The sequence below is a fragment of the Drosophila yakuba genome, chromosome 3L (assembly GCF_016746365.2).
Source record: "Drosophila yakuba strain Tai18E2 chromosome 3L, Prin_Dyak_Tai18E2_2.1, whole genome shotgun sequence".
NCBI classification, from domain to species: domain Eukaryota; kingdom Metazoa; phylum Arthropoda; class Insecta; order Diptera; family Drosophilidae; genus Drosophila; species Drosophila yakuba.
Genome location: NC_052529.2, coordinates 11,109,305 through 11,128,370, shown reverse-complemented (window position 1 = coordinate 11,128,370; position 19,066 = coordinate 11,109,305). Strand labels below are relative to the sequence as shown.

Sequence of the window (19,066 nt, the reverse complement as noted above, 5' to 3'; positions counted from 1 at the left end):
CATTTCCCACTCACTTTCCCAGTACTCAGTGAAGTGGGAATACTACATATGTATATGCAAATCAGGAGCAGTTCAGCAAGTGCCTTTTACCCATGTGAATAATACATACGGGGAAGTAATGAATACAAGCCTTCCTCTGCTTCATTTACTAATCTCGAATAGTTTCAGAAACCTTCCACCCTTTCATTTACTAATCACGAATAAATTCAGAAACAATTTTGAATTTCATTTATTTAATATTACCATTTTCCATTAGCTATTTATGCATTGCAGGCAAGTAAATCGCTTTGATGAGCAACTGATTAACCTTCTGCCTCATCATTTGCTCCTCGCATAAATCGCAGCTCCGTTTTCGCATGGAACTTCTGTTCATTTGGAATTTATGCGCGCACTGCCATTTACCTGGATTTCACGTTTACAGGAGTTTCAGCTAGTGAATCCACCTGCCCGATCGATGGCCAGATAAATGGCATTTTATTAGTTGGCTGTTGGCTGCTGGCTACTTACCTGGCTCACTGGCAACGTAAGACGCCAATGGCAGCTTAATGTCAGTGGCACAATGTTTGGGCCATGTTTATTGGGATTAGTTGGCTGAAATTATGACCAATTTGTCGGGTTCAATGAGATGCAGGGGCTCCCCTTTCAAGTCAATTGGATGCAAAGAGGCTCCTCCTTTGCTACTCTCAACTCTTCGACTCTCGAAGTGCTGGTGGAACCATAATCCATAGAAGGCGCGCGGCGAGCACTTATTTTGCGTACATTTTTGGCAACAGAAATAAAATTAAAGCCTTAAACAGATAATGCCCCATCAACGCACTTTGCGACGCTGCCCGCCGGTATTCAATGCAAATCTCTGCTCACGAATCCAATAGCTCGCTGCTGCTGCTGCTGCTGGTAACTTACATGACTTGGTGGCTTGGGTTTGGGTTATTCCTGGCTTTGAGTTCGGGTTAATAGAAAATTTATAATGCCAGCGAGCCATAAATTTGCAAAACATCCACCCACATGCAACGATAGATGGCTGGCGAAGGAGCCTTTTTGTGTGTGTGGGAAAATGGGCATAAAAACGCTGTAATTTGCAGTTGACAAATACGCAAAACTCCTTACTGAGCCCGGCCTGCAAAAATTAACTCATATTGCAAGTCGGTGGCTTTGGGTGATTGCGATTGAGGTGAGGCATTGAGAGAGGGGGATGGTGCACTGTAAAAATCATAATACTAAGTTGGACTAAAGCATCATTTAAATGGGAAGTTAAAACACAGTAGTATACCTTTTCAAGTGATTAAGAGGCTTAGGGAGATATTTGGTATATATCTTTCTATATTATTATAAGTACTAGTATATTTTGCTCAGTGTGTAGGCGCAGGAGCAGCCTCAGCTCGAGAGGCCCGAATGATTTATGCCCGCAGTGCGGCCTACGAAAATGTGTAGTGGCCAAGGTGGGATGAAGGATAGGAAGGGGGATGGGGAACGGGAGTTGCCACAATAGCAAGGGGTAGTGGGAGGCTCTGTGCGCCGGGCGAGAGTGTTTTGCCCCCTCTGTTCCTCTTGCCCCTGAAAGGCGCCCCCTGCCACTGCCACATCCCCTATCACCGGCAACTTGCCACTCGGCTGCATGGGACTCCTACCTGTTGTGGCTGCGCCCCAGGCTGCAATTGTCTGCTTAAAAGCGCTCATTCTGTCCACAATGAAGCCACATAACTTGGCCGCAGTTACCGTCTGTTACCCATGGCCACTACTATGCCCCCCTCATTCCCGCCGATGTGATGATTTATTGCGGATCCCCTCAATCCACTGCCTTGGTTCCTTCAGCTCCTCCAGTTCCTCCAGTTCCTCCAGTGGCTCCTTTGGCGAACCCAGCACGGTAGCTGCGGCTCCTCTCGCCGATGCCGAATTGAAACTTTATTTAATAAGTTGATGTTATTTGTTAACTGCGCGAAGGGCGCTTCCAGAGCTCAACTCTGAGTTATGTGGCTGTGGATCGAGCCACTGGAGGCACTGCATCTAATGCAGCGAAACAGGACTTGTGCAAGGCATTCCACCTGCCTATGGGCATATATCATTTGGTTGCTCTAACTCAGCGTTCTGCGATTAATACAACATGTTTTTAAATGAAAACATTGCCATTATCATTTTACAAAATAAATATGTTCATGATCACAATACAAATAACTAAGAATGATGTATATTTATAACAAATATTTTGACTCTGAATGCCAAATGATAACATAAATATCATTAAGACCAAAAGGAAAGATAAATGTTTAAAATAGAATAGAACAGTAATAAGATTAACACATTATTTTTAAAAGCTAAAGGCACATTTATTAGAAAATACCTTGTTTCATAGCTCTACTAAAACATTATCGCAAAATGTGTTTAGGTTATTGAAAAATCGTTTGTTGCTTCATAGTTTTTATAAGGAAGTGTTACGTTTAAATGTTATCCCTGCTTCAGAAGACAACCCCAGTTGGCTGCCTCCTTTTGGACTTGTAGTGACCCATGTTAGAGTTTACTTGTAGACGAACTTGACCTCATTGGCATCGGGACTCGACCGGACCTTCTCCACCTTCTCCACCTGGCCAGTCCTGCGGCGATTGCTGCTGGTGCTGGTGCGTGTGTCAGGTGAATCGCATTAGAAAGTCGCGGACGGAATTGGCGGACAGATAGACGGACAGATCGACGGACAGATCGACGGACAGATCGACGGACAGTTCGGCGGCTGGCACTTTAATCTGAGCCGCGGCACACTTGCTGACAAATTGCTGATAAATAAAGCGAGAGATTTGCAATAATGCCTTTCTAATTTCATGCGTCGCCAGCGAGTCGACTTCACTGCAATGCATTGGCTCCATTGGCGACTCCTTTGCCATTGGGCATGCAAAGCTGGACAAAAAAGCAAAGCTCCAATCCTGGCATGGCGCCTCCATTGCTGCTCCATTGAGATCGCTGCCTCGGTCTGTGGCCCCTGGTTTCAGTTTTAAACATTTTCCACACGTAACGCGAAAGTTTGAATCATTTGTCCAGCGCACTACGCAGCGATTTTCATTTAAAATTCTTGTCACAGACATGTAATTGCAACGCGCCAACGACATCGTCGATTTCAACTGCAACTTCGATCCGACTCCATCGCTGTGGGCAAGCTAAGAGCACTGTAAAAAAAAACTCATAGTATTTGGTTTGCTATTCAATACCAAAATAAATATGTGACACCATACTGAAACGAAACTTTGATTTTCAGTGGCACAGAAAAGCTTTAGAAATCAAGAAGACGCTTTCAAAAAAAGAGTCCTTAAACTATAGATTAATTTCATAGATAATATTTTTATAATATAATTTTTATTTTAATATATAATGTTAATAATATATAATTTTAATTTTTTATTATATTTTCTGTTTAATAATTTTTTATTTAAACATATGGCTGCCTTTGTTACTCGTTATTTCTTCCTGTGCACGCGGATCTGTAGGCTATTGACAATATGTTTGTCAGCCGCGATGGCCGCTGCTGCAGCTCTGCTCACCCTCACCCCCGCCCCCCTGCCGCACTCCCCCAATCGCCCCCATCCCCCTCCCCCTGCCCCACTGCACTCCACCCCGCCGCTTGCCACATCTTGTGGCACTCTGTGTTGACACAGATAAGTGCGTGGCGGCGGCGATAAGTAGCGTTTTATGCATTAATTTCAGCTCAAAAGAGCATTATTTATTACGCATTAATGCGCTGAATTAACGTTTATTTAATTAATATTAATGCGGCAGCCGCTCTTGCTGCAGTTTGTTGCTGCCGCATGTTGCAGTTGTGCTGCATTTTGGCATAGATTTTTGGGTCAGCGCAGTCCTGTTAAAGATTGTCAATAAGCGGCTGGTTAACTTCGTAACCCAGTCATGACTTCCATTTTAGAAAGGAAGCCTTTAATGTGCTATTAATTCGAATGAGTTATTATATATAATTTTATGGATATTTTTAGTATAAGAAACTTTTTAGTGATGTATCACAAAATTGTGTATTTCCTTATCGCCCATGATCCGCAGCAGTGACCCTCAAAGTTGTGCAAATATTTTACCACAAATCGAAGTGGTCGATCCGGTAACCGAAAATCAAATTGAAATTGAAATTGAAATCGAAAGTAAAGTCGTCAGGCAAATACATCATTCGCTCGCCTCGAGATATCCGAAAGGAAACGGGCGTTTCGATGGGCAAATATTTGCGAGTCAACGATAAGGGCCTTCTTATTATACACGTTACTCGTAGAGTAAGGAACTCGACTACAGCGCTCTCACTTGTTTTTGTTTTGGCTTTTTTTCGGGGTAATCGATCAGTGTCATGCGGGGGTGGGGGGGCGTGGGGACCTTGCAACGCAATAAACCCAATAATTTATAGACCAATCACAGACGCAGTGCACGCACCGCGAACAAGTGAAAAAATCATAGTCCAAACACACATAACGCATTAGAGGCGGAAAAGCAGAAGGAGATGGGGGATGGCGATGGCGATGGCGATGGAGTTGGGAGTTGGAGGAAGACTTGGACTGGATGCACTTGGTCTGGGGGATGGGGGTGCAATTTATTGGATGGACAACGCACAGCGGGCAGTCGCGAGTCCCGAGGTGCATCATCCCAGTACTTGCCTCATTGCCAATTGATTTATACAAACGGCAAAGCAACGGAACACAAATTGGCTGCCTCGAAGATCTCTCTTCTCTGCGCTATATGCTTCTAGCTATTATTTGGATTTCTTTGGGATTTTTTTTTTTTGCTGCAATAGCTGCAAACTATGGCTATGGGAAATGATTTGTTGCACTTTGGCTGCAATCACAGAGACGCTAGGTTCTGCGTATACGCAGAACTCTTTGGGGCAACTGCTTAACCCGGTGACCTCCACGCTGGGAGGTTTACGATGGGCCTGAAATATCTATGAATAGGAACTTTAAAAGTTTCAAAGCCATTGCGCACACGTGTGGCACGTTGGGGATTTCCTTGGAAAAGCGCACTAGATATCATCATCATCATCAGCAGCAGCAGTGTTGCTTTGCATGCCGACTGCGTAGCTAATTAGATCCTTAAATGGCCAGAGCAAGGCAATCCCCCGGCGGAAAGTGAGATTGCTGCTCAGCCAGGCAGTGGCAGGCGTTGGCAAAAAATGCCACACAAATGACGAGCGGCGGACCCGTTGACCGTTTTTGGTTTCGATATCGAAGTGGCAACGGGACGCGGCGGCCAAACAGCAAAACACCAGTTTATCGGTGGCCAAAACGGCCCAAAACAATAAATTACGCAATCCAAATGCTCAACTGCAGTCCATCAATGGCATAAGGAGGCAGTCTCGAGATTCAGAGTCCCAGTCCCACTACCCAGTTCCCAGTTGCAGTTGCAGTCGCAGTCGCTGCGTGGATGCATTACCATATCGGCATAAATTCCGGAGCACATCGTTAAGTGGGCTGACGAGTGGCCGGCATCGCAGAAGACGTGTGCTGCAGCTGGAACAGGTTGTCCATCCTTGTCGTGTGTTGCATGTTGCAGGTTGCAAGCTGCTGGCTGCTGACTGCACACACTTGCCACATGCCGCATGCCAGGCTGCAACTCCCACAGCTAATGAGGGAATTAACCGCACTGCCAATGCCATATCGTCATCACCATCGATAATGGCTTGTGCCCCAGGTCCCAGGTGGGGGTTAAATCAGTGGGTGGTGGGCGTGACCTTTGGGGCATGGCGCCTACATGGAGTGTGGGCTTTAACATGCCACGCCAAGAATGCGGACTCATGGCTTTAATGATGCTGGCGACTGTGGGCAAAAGTCCAGCGTTCTGTTTAAGAATTCTCATCTCTATACCATCTAGTATATACCATATAACGAATAAATGAAACAGTTTTTAGAAATATATACTTATTTGGAATACACGATCTTAGAAAAATATCAAGCCAGGTGCTTCCGGAGAAGCAAGTTCCGGTGCGGTGTCCATGCCACCAGTTGTGGTGGTGACCTTCACGGTGGTGGCAGTCGTGCCTTCAGTGGTGGTCTCATCACCACCCCACTCCGAAATCATGTCCATGATGGAAAAGATGGTGCCCTGCACCAAGATGAGTATGCCAATGATCACATAGAATATATCCTTCACGAGCTTCCACTTCAGCTTGCCGTAGTTATACTCCGGCGGATAGTACAGACAGATCTCGATGAGAGCGGGAAACACCAGGTTCAACAGCGATATGGTGAGTGCTCCAACCAGCGACAGCAGTGGCCCCAGTTTGGGTGCAATAATCCCGGTGATGCAGATAAGAAGAACCGTGCAAACCCGAAGGATGGACTCCTTTAACACAGCGTTCTTGAGCTCTCCACTTTTATTCCAAAAGTGATTCATTATGATGTCAATGATCACGAAGCCGGCCAATGGATAGGTGAGGTAAATGGCCATGGCTATAAACGCTTTGGCAACTTGCGAAAGTCTGCGGGTTACACCGAATTTTAACTATAAAAAAGAATAAGTTTCTCGACTACCAGATACCCGTTACTTACACTTCGTCTGTGGGAATATTGAGCGAAATACTGCCATAAAGTTCTTCTCCGTAGCGCCAGTAGCCCATGATACCAAAAGCTACATACGAAATTATAACCAACAAAACGGCCCGATCGAGAACTCCAAACCAGCCGAGGTAGTGCCGTGGTTTGGCCATCTCTGCTTCTATGGCCAGCATCTGGGAAAGAGTTTTCATTAACACTTTTCAAAAGAATGGTTAAAATGCATATTAAAAATTTAAAGTACTTACCACGCCCACCGATGTGATGGAGAACAGTGCAATGCCAAAAAATAAAGGCAACTTTTCAATGTGGCCAAAGACGATGTCGCGATCCGTTATTGGAGGCAGACCGATGAACAGGTAGTACATCAGCATGGAGAAACCGATATAGATGAGAATGGAGGCCAGGATGTTGAATGGCACTAGGTACTTTAGTCGGCGTATCAGGAACGGGGGTATAAGGCAGATTCCGACCACGGCTATATAGATTCTCATGTCTGCCGTTCCCCAGTAAAAATCGACCAGTTGCTTGAAGGTGGCAGCCACAAAGACATTGTACACGACACAGACACCGGCCTGTGATAAGGCCAAGACTCCATCGACCAAATATCCACCGGCCTTTGCCAAGTACTTAAAGAACTTGGGTCCCTGGTTAAATGAGTATTCCATTGCGACGGGGTAAGTGGCATAGCCAATTTGCAATCGACGCGAGCACTCTATCATGCAAATAATCTTCAAGCATGAAAGCACCGAAAAATATAATTTGTTCAACGATTACCTTCCAAAACTCACCAACATCTGCATGCCGTGAATGAGCATAAAGCAGCACAAAACTAGCAGGACAACGCCATTGATCATGCCAGCGTAATTGAAGGACAATGGAATGGCCAAAACTCCTGTGCCCACCACGCATTTCAGAAGTGAAAAAAAGGCACCCAAGTCACTGAAGAAAAAATATAAGAATTGAGCTTCAAATGATTTTTAGCTAGGTTTCTTAGTTATGATTTTTATTTAGGATTTTTAGTTAGGATTTTTAGTTCGGATTTTTAGTTAGGATTTTTAGTTAGGATTTTAGTTAGGATTTTTAGTTAGGATTTTTAGTTAGGATTTTAGTTAGGATTTTTAGTTAGGATTTTTAGTTAGGATTTTTAGTTAGGATTTTTAGTTAGGATTTTTAGTTAGGATTTTTAGTTAGGATTATTAGCTAGGACTTACGATATAGGCTTCTCCACACTTCGATGTTCATAAGGATCAAAGCCTCTGTGGAAGAAAAGTTTGTTGATCAATTGTTAAGAGAATCCTTTAATGGTAATTACCCTTTTTCGGCCATGTTCAATGTTAAGTCTGTAATTTTATGATATAAATAAAATGAATGCTGTGTGTATGTCGTAAAGAAATGACGTTCTAAACAAAGTGACTATAAATTATGATATATGTACATACCTCTAAAGAACTGAAGAAAATAAACCTGAATATTCGGTAAGGCATTTCTTTATATACATACATACCTCTAAAGAACTAAAGAGCTTTAATAAATCTTAATAAAATTATCCAAAAATATTATTTTATTTATATACATTCTTTTAACTGCACTAAGTAATAAGCATAGCTAGTATCTGGAAATATAATGTATCTATACCTTTTTCCTTACAACCGGATAGCGAGCGTAGAGCGTTCGCAGGGATACCACTGTACCGGCCACTCCGCCAGCCAAGCCCATGCAAATGAATAGCAAGGATCGCAGGAGAAAGATCCTTCCAGGGCCGTAGTCCTGCTCATAGCGCAGACAGATGTCCACGATGCCCGGCAGGATCAGACCCAGTTGGGCCAGGCAAAAGGAGCCCACAAAGGAGAGCAGCAGACCAAAGTCCGGATACTGGATGGCCACCAGCACGGAGGCGATGACCAACGCGATTCTCAGCAGGAACTCTACAGCCCTTGAGTATGTGTCCTCCAGTTCCGGTTCCAAGTAATTGCGCCAGATAATGCTCACAGTTACGTATCCTTGCAGGGCATAACTGAAAAATATGGCCAGGGCAAACATGCCAGTCACCAATTGTGACAGGCTTACAAAAAAAAGGAAGAGTTGCTAGTTCATCAACTAAAAATATTGTAGATTATAAATACCCACAATTCTTCTTGGGGCAAATTCTGCAGTATGGAGTTGGCTGTATTTTGGCCATATCGCCAATAGCCAATGAAGCCAAAGATCGCATAGAAGCTGATCACCACGATCATGCCTTGATTCAGGATGCCACAGGTGCCCATCAAGTTCTCCGGTTTTCGCATACTTCGACTGAGCGAAAGGATCTGCAAAGAATTATATTCAAATGATCCAAAGATAGAAATAGATCTTAAAAGTAAAAAAACCCACCACACCAAGAGATTCAATGGAAAAAAGTACAGTGCCAAAAAAGATGGGAAAGTTTCTCAGCGGCTGAATGGCGTGAAGTGGTTCGAACTCAGGGAGATCTCGGAATAGGTATTTCAAAATCACGCCATAGCCTACAGTGTCAGTAAAATAAGTTTGATGAATAACTAGGACATTAAGGATAAAACCCACCTGTTAGAAGAAGGATGTTGGATATTATAGCAAACGGCACAAGGCTTTTGAGATCGCGAATTAGGAATGTTAGAATCAGCGGCGAAGCTATCAAGGCCATGTAAAGCCTCTCATCCCAGAACCACAAGTACATATCCCCCAGATGCTTCAAACTCTTGGCTATGAAAACCACGTAGACGCAGTCCACACCGAAGTGATAGGCACACAGCAGGACATCCACTAAATAACTTAGGGATATAGTTTAGGTAACATATAAAATGTAATAACTGATTGGAACCAACCCAAAGGGCTTGCTCAGGAAGTGAAACTTGCGAGGTCCTTTCATGATAGCAAGTTCCACTGCCTTTCGATAGCTGATCATGGGCATTTTGTGTTGGATGCCCAAGTTATTGATGTGATGAAGCTACAAAAATATATTTATGACTAAAAAGTAAGTAGCTAAGTTAGGAACTTATACCAGTATATGCATGGCATAGAGCATGAAGGAGCTCAGGGCAAAGGTGCCTATAAGACCAACCAACCAACCCGAATACAGAAAAGCATGTGGCATAGCCAGGCAGCCAGTACCAAAGCCACATTTCAGCACATTGATGAAGGCTTCCAAGTCGCTGTGTGAAAACTCTCAAGGTATAAGGATACTTTAATAGCAAAGAGATCTACTTACGACATTCCATTAACCCTATTCGAGGACAAACGCGCCTCATTGGCCAGCGGTGATCTACAAAAGATTTCCAATTACGAGGGCAATCACTCATGCCGGAGTTGACTTACCCGAAACTGTTTTGGACACCGCCCAGGAGTCTCTGGTGTAAGGAGAGCTTCTGGTCTAAACGTCTCCTCTTCTTATTGCCCATTTCAGAAAAATGAAATCACTTTTAGGCGAATTATTAATATTATTAATCAGACGGAAAGTCAGCGCCGACTTTGGTCTGCAATTATGCAAATGTGGATCACAGCAGATCCACCTCGGGTTACGATCTCTGGAGCTGGGATGTGGAGCTGGGTTGTGGAGTGCCAGGGCAGGATGGCAGCTTCCAGGAAGGGTGGAGGTATTAGCATGGCCCTAAGCGGCTATCATTTCCAGGAAAGATCCAGTTCCCTCTGTGATGTGTGGGCGTTTTAGGCCTGGCCCAGGAATTCGCTACCTAAATTATGCAACCGCCTCGGGATCTTGGGCAAACTAATTAGTGTGGCCAGTATGGGGGCATTTTTCAATGGGCCCCCACCTCAATTGGCACCTGGCCATAAATTCAACCGGCCTTGGGACGGCGGACAATCTACAGTTTCTAGTTAAGTCTGCCCACCTCTCAATCCTCACCAGCCTCTCTCAATCCCCATTGGCATTGTGTGGGGCCAACTGCCCGCTGTGAGCCACCAACTCCTCCAATCTTTCCGGTGCCGAATCGAAAATGCAAATGTGCCGTCGCCCAGGAGAAAAGTGAGCATTCCCGTGGGGCCAGAAGTCAACTAAGCAGATTTGTTTATTTTACTTTCCATTCGCTAGTTTGCTATATCATAAGTAGTCGCTCGTTGGTTTGCGTTTCGTTTCAGTTGGACCTTGTACTCATACAGTTTCTTTTAAAGAAATTTATCTTATTTATTTCGCCAGAAACTGTTTTTTTTACTGAACTGTATATTAGTAGTGCGCTTAGTACTTTTAAGCACTAAGAACACAGCAGTATTTGATTGAAAAACCAAGTCAGAAAAACAATATCAGAGTTGAAAAACTGGAGCAACAATTCAATTCGTAATTCGAAATTCAAATGAAACGCAACCCATTGTTTTCATTATGCCTGATGCCCTAGGTGTCAAGAAAATGCCCTTAGGAAGTCCATCTATTCCTTTCGCTGGTGGCTAATGGTGGTCACGTCCACGTCCTCCTCTCGCTGATCCTTGTCGCCCCATCCCCAAACAGGATGTGATCCATCGCCGGTGCGCTGGGCACGCTGTTTCACCAAATCGAGGGACACACTCTTGAGATCGTAGGCCCAACCCAAGTAGGCCATAAAATCAATGAGCTTGGTGGTCACATCCTGCGAATACATGCCCAGCTCAGCGCTCTTGTAGTCCCAGGGAAAGACATGATGGTAGTTGTGGTATCCCTCGCCCACGTGGAAGAATATGAGGAAGCTCTGATCCACCGGGCCTCGTAGGGCCTCATGCCGTGCATGTGGGCAGAGCTATTCACCGCCCAGATGAAATTCAAACTAACGCACCAACGGAGCAGGGCCATTACGTGCCAGGACACATTCAAGGACTCGCCCCACAGGTACATGGGCACCACGGTGGGCAGGAGGAAGGCAATGATGGGCATCAGGAGCAGGTAGTACTTCTTCTGGAACATGATCAGTGGATCGGCCTCCAGATCGGATAGATCTATGAGCTTGCCCTTGGCCACAACATCCGGATGCTTGCGACAGCACAGCCATCCCATGTGGGCAAAGAACCAGCCGCGTTGCGAGTTGTACGGATCCGCATCCGTTTCCGTGTACTTGTGGTGCACGCGATGATCGCGGGCCCAGTAGTAGACCGCATCCTGGAAGGCGAACGTGTTCAGGAACAAGAAGATCAGCTTCAGTCGTGTGTTCGCCTTGAAGGTGCGATGTGCCCACAAGCGATGGGCACCGCCGGAAATGCCCAAAATGGTCACCACCACGATGGGCACAAAGAGCAGGCAAGTCGCCCACGTGGCTGCCGTGAGGAGCAGCCACACTCCATATAGCGAGGATATGTGAAGGATCACGAAGAGCACTATGTTGAACCAAACCAACTCCAGTTTCCTGCCATCGGTGGTCTTTAAATTGCCAAGATCCGTGGACAATCCGCCGTCCAACGTCTCCACATCTGATTCGTATAGCACTCCGGTGGTGTCTTTGCCATTGGGTGGCATGTTGCTCTATGTTCGATACTGCCACTTGTTTTTCGCCTCTGCACCTATTTATCAGTTACATGAACACATTGTTTACATTGTTGAATTCAAATTCATGACCCACAATCGCTAATTATGCCAATGCATGCCAGAAGTTCGCATTGATTAGCAGCTGAAGCATAAGCATGGAAAATTCAATTGCGAAAATTCTCTGGAAAATTCTGCTCTATGCTATTTTTGGTTTACCAAAAAGTTTCCTTTCCTTTCTATTTATATCGAAAAATATCCAATTTTTTCTGCGTGCAGACAGTAGATGCTGTTGCTGTCGTTGATGTTGCAGTTGCAGTTAGATGTGGCGCATCATTAAAGTGCAGACAAATGGCAGCGCGGCATGTGCGGCACATGTCAGGCTGCACAAGCTTTAGCAACAGGTGAAAATGCTGGAATTCTGATTATCCACCGCTGCTGCAGCTGCAGTTGCTGCACTTGCACTTGCAACTTGGAGTTGCACTTGCTGTTGCGGTGATTGGCAGCAACTTAAACTGTAACTTTCAGCGATTTGTCGTCGTTGTCGCTGTCGTTCTCTTGGCACTGGCACTCGCAATGTTGGCCAAAACCAAAACTATCGACTGAACAGCAGCATGCAACATGCGCATAATTATACGAATGCCCCGCTGGCAGCATGGGGTGCAACATTCCACCGGCCACGCCCCCAATTCAATTTACAGCCGGAAGTGTGGGTGTATACTTATTTGATATACATTCGCGGTCTGCTCGTGTTGCCAGTTGCCAGTTGCCAGTTCTCCTTTCGCAAACTCATTTGCTGGTTCATAAATCATAAATCGCAGCGGCAACTCCCGCATAAAACGCAAAAAATAAAAATAACCCAAATCAACAGCGGTTTGAAAAACGCATTTAATGATTGGCGAACAGCAGCAACATCGAGAGCAGCAGCAACAGCAACAGCAGCAACAGCAACATAATAGGCCCATCTAGAGGCAACATTCGCGTACCAGCAAAAAGTGGGAGGATGCAGTGTATTTTCCCTCGCCCCGCAGTGATGTTTTTTTTTTTTTTTTTTCTTCATTTTAATGCCATTTGTTGCTGCCGCAGTAGATGTTGCTGCTGTTGTCGGGCCGTTTGCCTTTTTGGGGCCCGTGAGGCATTCGCCTAAGCGGCAGGTTCCTGTCTGCCCCATCCAGAGCGACGTTGACTGCATTTTTAAGCGCGCTCCGCGCATAAAATAAAGCCAGATTGCAGGTCTCTGCCTTGGGGCCATCATCCTCCCGGTTTGGCTTCTTGAATGGGGCGAGTAAAAGTGCAGGATGCTTTGTTGTCCTGCCTCTCTGAACGCAGCCCGAAACTCCAAGCTCCAAGCTCCAAACTGCAAACTCCACTCGGAAGCGCTTCTGCAGATACGGCAGCTAATTTTCGTTGGGCAAAAAACCAAACCAAAAAAAAACACAAGCGAAGCATCTGAGATCTTGGAGCGATAATGATGCAGGTTAATCATTAGCCTGGTACGTGTATTATGCGATTATTAGTTGGGTGTTCGGCTGCTCCCTTACTTCATCTTTCATTTTGGCGTGGATTACCCGCAAGCTCAGTATTTTGGTGGGCGTTTGCCTCTGCTTTTCGAGAGTATTCTTTTGCAGGTAATTTCCAATTTCCGCTGCAATGTTGCATCTACATGCGGCCAATTTGTCAACGCGGCGGCAGCATGTTGCTGCAACATGTAAGTTGTCAACGTTTTTTAAGAATCAATTGCCGCCCAGCAGTAGTATAGTATAGTATAATACTACAACTACATAGTACTAGAAATCCGATCTTGGTGGACTCCGCCTTCTCGGCTGCCGTGTGTCAGCATCGAGGATATAGCATATAGCTTATGGACCAGACCAGAACAGACCAGAGCAGCCGGATGCCACACAAGCGGTTCGAAAAGGCGGCCTTGAACGGAGTAAAAGCCCAAGTACTTGGCAAAAATCATTGCAGAATTTAAATGAGCACAGCACACACACTCTCACACAGTTGGCTTCACAAATATTTTGAGGGCAAAAAGCGCGCTCAACTGACGTGCAACATGATTTTGTAGGCGTGCAACATGCGCATGCGCAACAGCCGCAACTTTATCAGATTCTGCGCTCGTTTTAGCATTATTTCTGTAAGTTTTTTCGCCTGCCTCGCCGGCATCTTGTTGACTGTCAATTGTTTGGTGGGCGTTGCAGCAGCAGCAGCAGCACCAGTTGCTGCAGCAACCAGCAACTAGCAACAATAGTTGGGGCAGCAGTGGCAGCAACATAGACTGTCCCACAGTCTGCAGCCAGACTTTTGAAGCTATATCAATGTCAACAGCATTATCACACTACGCTGTCAATATGCAAATGCCCAGAGCAAACCCAGCGACAACAGCAACAAGCACTTGCCAGACCAAGTAGCAACAGCAACAACAAACAGCAACAACAACAACAACAACTGCAGAGGCAACAACAACATTCGCCTGCAAAAAGACAAATAAATGCTTGTTGCAGGCGATTGTTTTTCATGTGTGCGTATGTGACACTCGTTAACACGAAGCGAAAATGCGCGAAATGCGATATTTCACACGATTTATGCACGGACAACGACAAAAGTTGCAACTGCAAGGGGGCAGCATCAACAGCAACAACAACAACAGCAACAACAGCAAAAGCCGCAGGAGCAGCAGCAGACCACACAAGTTGCATGTTGGCGGTGGGGCAGCTTAAGTTGCCTGCCGCTTCTGGCTGAATATGAAATACGCAACCCGAAAGCAACCCTCCATTTGTTCAACTTAATTTGGACTCCCAGGAAAAGCGTTTGCAACAAGAGTTCTACTTTAGAACTAGTACTGGTGGTATAGATCATTGAAATTGAGGTGTTGCAAGTGCTGTCTATGCATCCTTATTGTTAAATACCCATGCAACAATAAGTGGATAATACAAATGTAGATATACTAGAAAAATATTAGTTGCTGATAAGAACTACTAGAAATATATGGAATAAGATTAGCAGCTGATAAGAACTAATTAGACCACTTGGATAAATCGCTGCTGCCACATTCCACGATGTTGCAATTGGCAGCACATACCACAGCCTATATGCAACGTGTGGCTGCTGTGGCAACCAGAAAACAGGCAACAACGAAGAGCCACAGCAGATCGCTTTTTGGAGCGGGCAGCTGATTAGCCAGCTCAGAGTTGGCAATTGCTAATGGCCAAGTTGCTGCTGCTGGCGTGCTAATTTGACAGCCGGGCCAAGTTTTCAGCGAGGGAGAAGAGAGAGAGTGAATGCTTTCGAGATTTATGCGTTGCCAATTGGCAGTAAGCAACGTATTTGCCCATTTGCCCATGTACATAATTGAAACGTAATAAATTCTGTGATGTTGCGGCGTTTTCGTGCACAATTAGCGACTGCAAACCTATATAGTTGCAACTAACGACAATTGCTGACCATTTCCATTTCCATTTCCATTTGCCATGACTCGCCGTTCGATTATTAAATAAATAATTTCATAGCGTGGCTAGTAGTAGTATGTGGCTAGTAGTCACTGCCTTTGCTGGTTTTACAAGCTGTAAAGTGCGAAATCAACACGCTTCATGCCAACTACAGATTGAGTGAAGCCAGGGAGTACTACATACTAGTTACTCGTGCCCCATTCCTTTCCTGATATCCACTGTTCGAGTGTCCACAGTGTCCACAATGTTAGTTGTCAACACAAATGGCAATCGGCGTTGATAAATTGTTGCTGCCTTGGGCCAATTATAACCGTCTTTGGGCCTCGCTGAATATAGCAGACCGATAGCCCCGATGATAGTCCGATAGCCGGCAATCTGACAACCCCCTTCCGCCAAATTGCTCTGATCATGTTGCCTGTGCCACTGTTGCCACTGTTGCTGGTGTTGCCGATGTTGCAAGGCTTTAGCATGCAGATATCGCGAAGCCCCTCCTTTCCTGCGAAGCCCCGCAAGGCGTATCCACTCTGCTTCCGGTGTGGGCGCAACAAAGTGTATTTCAGATTTCGTAACCCAATACCCGATCGATCTCCTCTTTCAGCACCAACTCTTTCAACTGAGTAATTTGTCAGGGGCAGCACACAAAAAAAAAAGGCGCCAAAGGCAGTCACGTGCTGCAGGGCAAAAAAAGAAAAGCAAAGAAAGCAGGAAGAAAAAGGAACTGAAACGAAATCTCAACTCCCCCGCAAATCCACTGCATCCACTTACTCAGATGATCCATCCAGGGTTTCCCTCTGCAACATCAGCTGTTCCCTACCAAAATCCATCCAAAATTGGCGCGCGCTACTCCTGTTCATTATCGTTATTATCTACGGCCCGGTGTGTCCTTATACAATAACATCTAATTTCCTACCTTTCGCAGGGCCAACGGCTACCTAGATTTCTACCTACACTTTGTCTCTGATTTCCTCAGGACACATCCCTTGCAAGTAGCAGAGAGGAGTGGAGGGAGAGGGGCAGGAGCAGGAGGTGGGGTATCACCCGCATCACATCCTTGATCGATAAATGTTGCATATTTGTATTCAGCGCTAATGACAACGGGGCAAGACACACGGAATGGGGCGATTGAATCGCGGAGATGCAAGATACAATTGATACAAAAGATACAAAGGAGTTTCGGTATTAAGAGGTGAGGAATCCTAAGATTTAATGGAAGATGATAAGCATCAGAAACTCTATCAGAATGAAAGAAATTATAGTACATAGTGTAGATATATTACAAGCATTTTCTAACTCACTAAAATTGTGTTATCTTACTTTTTATTATATTGCAAATGCCTCTCTAGCAAAACTCCAAATTAGATTTAGCTAAGATTTCAGCATGAACTCCGCCCAACTCCGCTTCCCCTAACCGAAATCGGCAGTCACCCCATCCGAGATTATTGACCTCTTGACAAACAAGCGAGTCCTGCGACCCCGCAGGGTATCCTTTGTTCGGCCAGCAGGAGCGGCAGCAGAATTCCAGGCCAGCTGCTGGTGGGATCAGGATTCGACTTAAGAAGTTGTTGGCGCGCAGAGGGCGAATAATAATGCAGAATGCTGCAGTAGCTGAACTGAAGCTGAAACTGAAGCTGAAGAAGTTGAAGAACTGGAAGATGCCGCCGGAACAGAAGTCGAGCCGAGGAAAATCTGAGAAAGAACAGCTGACGGGGAAGCACACACGAGCCACACGGACATGAAATTGACGAAAGGATCGCATCTGATCCTTTTTGCGGTTTGGAGCGGAAAAGGTGTCGGAATTGTAGCAAACAGCTGTGAAGGTAATTTCAGTTCTAATTGTAAATGCAATTACGAGGAGCTGCGCAAGAAACAAGTGTTCTACTATTTTCAAGTAACATGTGGGAGACGCCTGCTGAAAAATATAGAATTTAGTGAATTAATGCGTATTTTAAAAATAGTTATATAATGCGTTTTTATTTTATTATAACATGGGCCAGGTTTATGTGCCTTTCTAATATCGAAATTCAGATTTATTTAGTGCTTTTTGATGGTACAGAAATATGTTCAACTAACTCGTAAAAACTTGAGTACCCATTAAATACTCATAAGCAGGATGCTTCTGCAAAGATTAATAAAAAAAGGGAAATTAATCGAGCAACGACTAGACGCTGAAAAAGTTTCGGAGGAAAGGTAAAAAGATCAGTAGGTGGAGTTGCAGAAAGTTGATTTGGCAAACCGTTAGGCAAATCATAAACAGAGACATCGCCGCAGAGGCCGCATTTAAAGAAATTCAAATGAATTCGTTGCGAGTTTCTGTTTTTGGCACACATACTATGTAGGATACAATATGTTGCCCCTGACTCAGGGACCATGCCCCCGGGCCGCCCGCCCACTTAAATTGCGTGCCACGTTGAAAGCATTCATTTGCAGCCAGCCAGACTGAATACCCGAGAGATATTTGTGCGTTTATGTGCCACTGGGATGCGGCGAACTACAATTAAATTTGCATTTGTATGATTTTTTCCTGCCGCTGTGAGTGCCGCGGGTGAAATACCTTGGCGTAGGAAACATTTATCACTGCTATGGGGACTCCACCTCCGCCACCGCCGCCATTCTACCAATTCAACTCAACGTGGCTCAAACTCAAATGGCCAGTCCAAGGCGACTCGAAACGAAACGAAACGCACAATAAAACTAAAACGTTTATAATTTCATATGAATTTCTTGTGGCGGAGCTTGCAACTATTAGCCGGGACATGCAATTGGCCAAAAGAGAGCAGGGAAGGAGGCTGGAGGAGGCATACAGAATACAGAATACAGACAGCAAAGAGCCGAGCCAAGTCAGGGACCAACTTAATCACAGGTTGGCCAGCTGAATGGCCTAAACGAAAATGCTTAAATTTAATGACATAAATATATACGCTGAGCGGTTTGGCACGGTGGAAAAAGTCGTTATTGTACTTGGTTAGCATTGCGGCTTATGATAACCTCGATTTAATTCAATTATAATCGAAAAGTCACAGTTTTGAGTGCTCTAATTATTTTGCCCAATATTAAATTCGTGTTTTTTACGCAGCCCCAAAAGACAAATTATAAGTAAAATAGAGGTTTGGGAAGTTGTGCATTTTTAATGATTTAATAAAAGGTTAATCTAAAAATGTACATTTCTTTATTTAACTGTTTTTGAAGCAATTTCTACTGTGCACGGTTCTCATCGGCAGTGGCGGGTGTTTATCCCTGAGACTCCCTCTTTTCCCGAGGAAAATGCTGCTCATCTGGAGAAAATCTTGAAAAATATTTATCAATCTGTCACGGCTCGAAAGCCCCGTCGCCGAGGATCAGCCAAACAGGCAGCTGCCCATTTAGGGAAAACGAGTTGCCGGTTGGGAGTTGGGAGTGGGAAAAGGTGTGGCAAGATTTATAGGACGATCCACCACCACCCTTCGTGGAAATTGCGCATTGCGCACTTAAGGGGCTGTCAGAGATCCCGTTTCAAGGACCTATCCTGAGGCTCGCCAACGCCACCCCGTGAGGCGGGACTAGGACATGAAAAGACCAAGGACCGGCTGCGTCTTTAACTGCCGGAGGTACTCCTCCTTCCTTCCACCCCATACCACCCAAAAACCGAACGCAAAAGAACCCAT

General features: G+C 45.1%; 3 protein-coding genes across 5 annotated transcripts; all 3 read right to left on the bottom strand.

Annotated features, from left to right (window-relative positions):
• Positions 1-5,868: 5,868 nt before the first annotated feature.
• LOC6533643 (glutamate transporter polyphemus) lies at positions 5,869-7,934 on the bottom strand. Of its 3 annotated transcripts, none has more exons than XM_002094313.4 (6): positions 7,834-7,934; positions 7,733-7,777; positions 7,310-7,460; positions 6,767-7,249; positions 6,516-6,694; positions 5,869-6,445 (listed from the first exon to the last, which is right to left on the bottom strand). In XM_002094313.4, exons 1-6 carry the CDS (start codon positions 7,845-7,847, stop codon positions 5,905-5,907), a joined length of 1,413 nt encoding a protein of 470 aa, XP_002094349.1. In that variant the 5' UTR covers positions 7,848-7,934; the 3' UTR covers positions 5,869-5,904. The 3 variants fall into 3 exon arrangements, with proteins under 3 accessions (XP_002094349.1, XP_039230099.1, XP_015050195.1); XM_039374165.2 differs by having other exon boundaries at positions 6,767-7,233; positions 7,834-7,914; XM_015194709.3 differs by lacking the exons at positions 7,733-7,777; positions 7,834-7,934 and having other exon boundaries at positions 6,767-7,233; positions 7,296-7,377.
• A 115-nt stretch (positions 7,935-8,049) lies between these two features.
• LOC6533642 (proton-coupled amino acid transporter-like protein CG1139) lies at positions 8,050-10,798 on the bottom strand. The gene is made up of 8 exons (XM_002094312.4): positions 9,852-10,798; positions 9,745-9,798; positions 9,538-9,688; positions 9,362-9,483; positions 9,081-9,307; positions 8,892-9,022; positions 8,649-8,827; positions 8,050-8,583 (listed from the first exon to the last, which is right to left on the bottom strand). The coding sequence occupies exons 1-8, from the start codon at positions 9,932-9,934 to the stop codon at positions 8,151-8,153; spliced, it is 1,380 nt and encodes a 459-aa protein (XP_002094348.2). The 5' UTR covers positions 9,935-10,798; the 3' UTR covers positions 8,050-8,150.
• A 117-nt stretch (positions 10,799-10,915) lies between these two features.
• LOC6533641 (acyl-CoA Delta-9 desaturase) lies at positions 10,916-12,088 on the bottom strand. Its single transcript, XM_002094311.3, is given in 2 exon segments — positions 10,916-11,226; positions 11,229-12,088. Coding segments are annotated over 2 exon segments (1,053 nt in total). The 5' UTR covers positions 11,971-12,088.
• Between the last annotated feature and the right edge of the window lie 6,978 nt (positions 12,089-19,066).

What these genes read in the sequence shown, in the direction of transcription:
- LOC6533643 (XM_002094313.4), bottom strand. An exon ending in TTCACGGCATGCAGATGTTG is followed by an intron (nt 7,250 to 7,309) that starts GTGAGTTTTGGA and finishes TCATGCTTGAAG; the next exon opens with ATTATTTGCATGATAGAGTG. An exon ending in AATATTCCCACAGACGAAGT is followed by an intron (nt 6,446 to 6,515) that starts GTAAGTAACGGG and finishes TGTAACCCGCAG; the next exon opens with ACTTTCGCAAGTTGCCAAAG.
- LOC6533642 (XM_002094312.4), bottom strand. Translation starts at nt 9,934, where the DNA reads ATGGGCAATAAGAAGAGGAGACGTTTAGACCAGAAGCTCTCCTTACAC. An exon ending in AATAGGGTTAATGGAATGTC is followed by an intron (nt 9,689 to 9,744) that starts GTAAGTAGATCT and finishes GTTTTCACACAG; the next exon opens with CGACTTGGAAGCCTTCATCA. An exon ending in CAACATCCTTCTTCTAACAG is followed by an intron (nt 9,023 to 9,080) that starts GTGGGTTTTATC and finishes CTGACACTGTAG; the next exon opens with GCTATGGCGTGATTTTGAAA.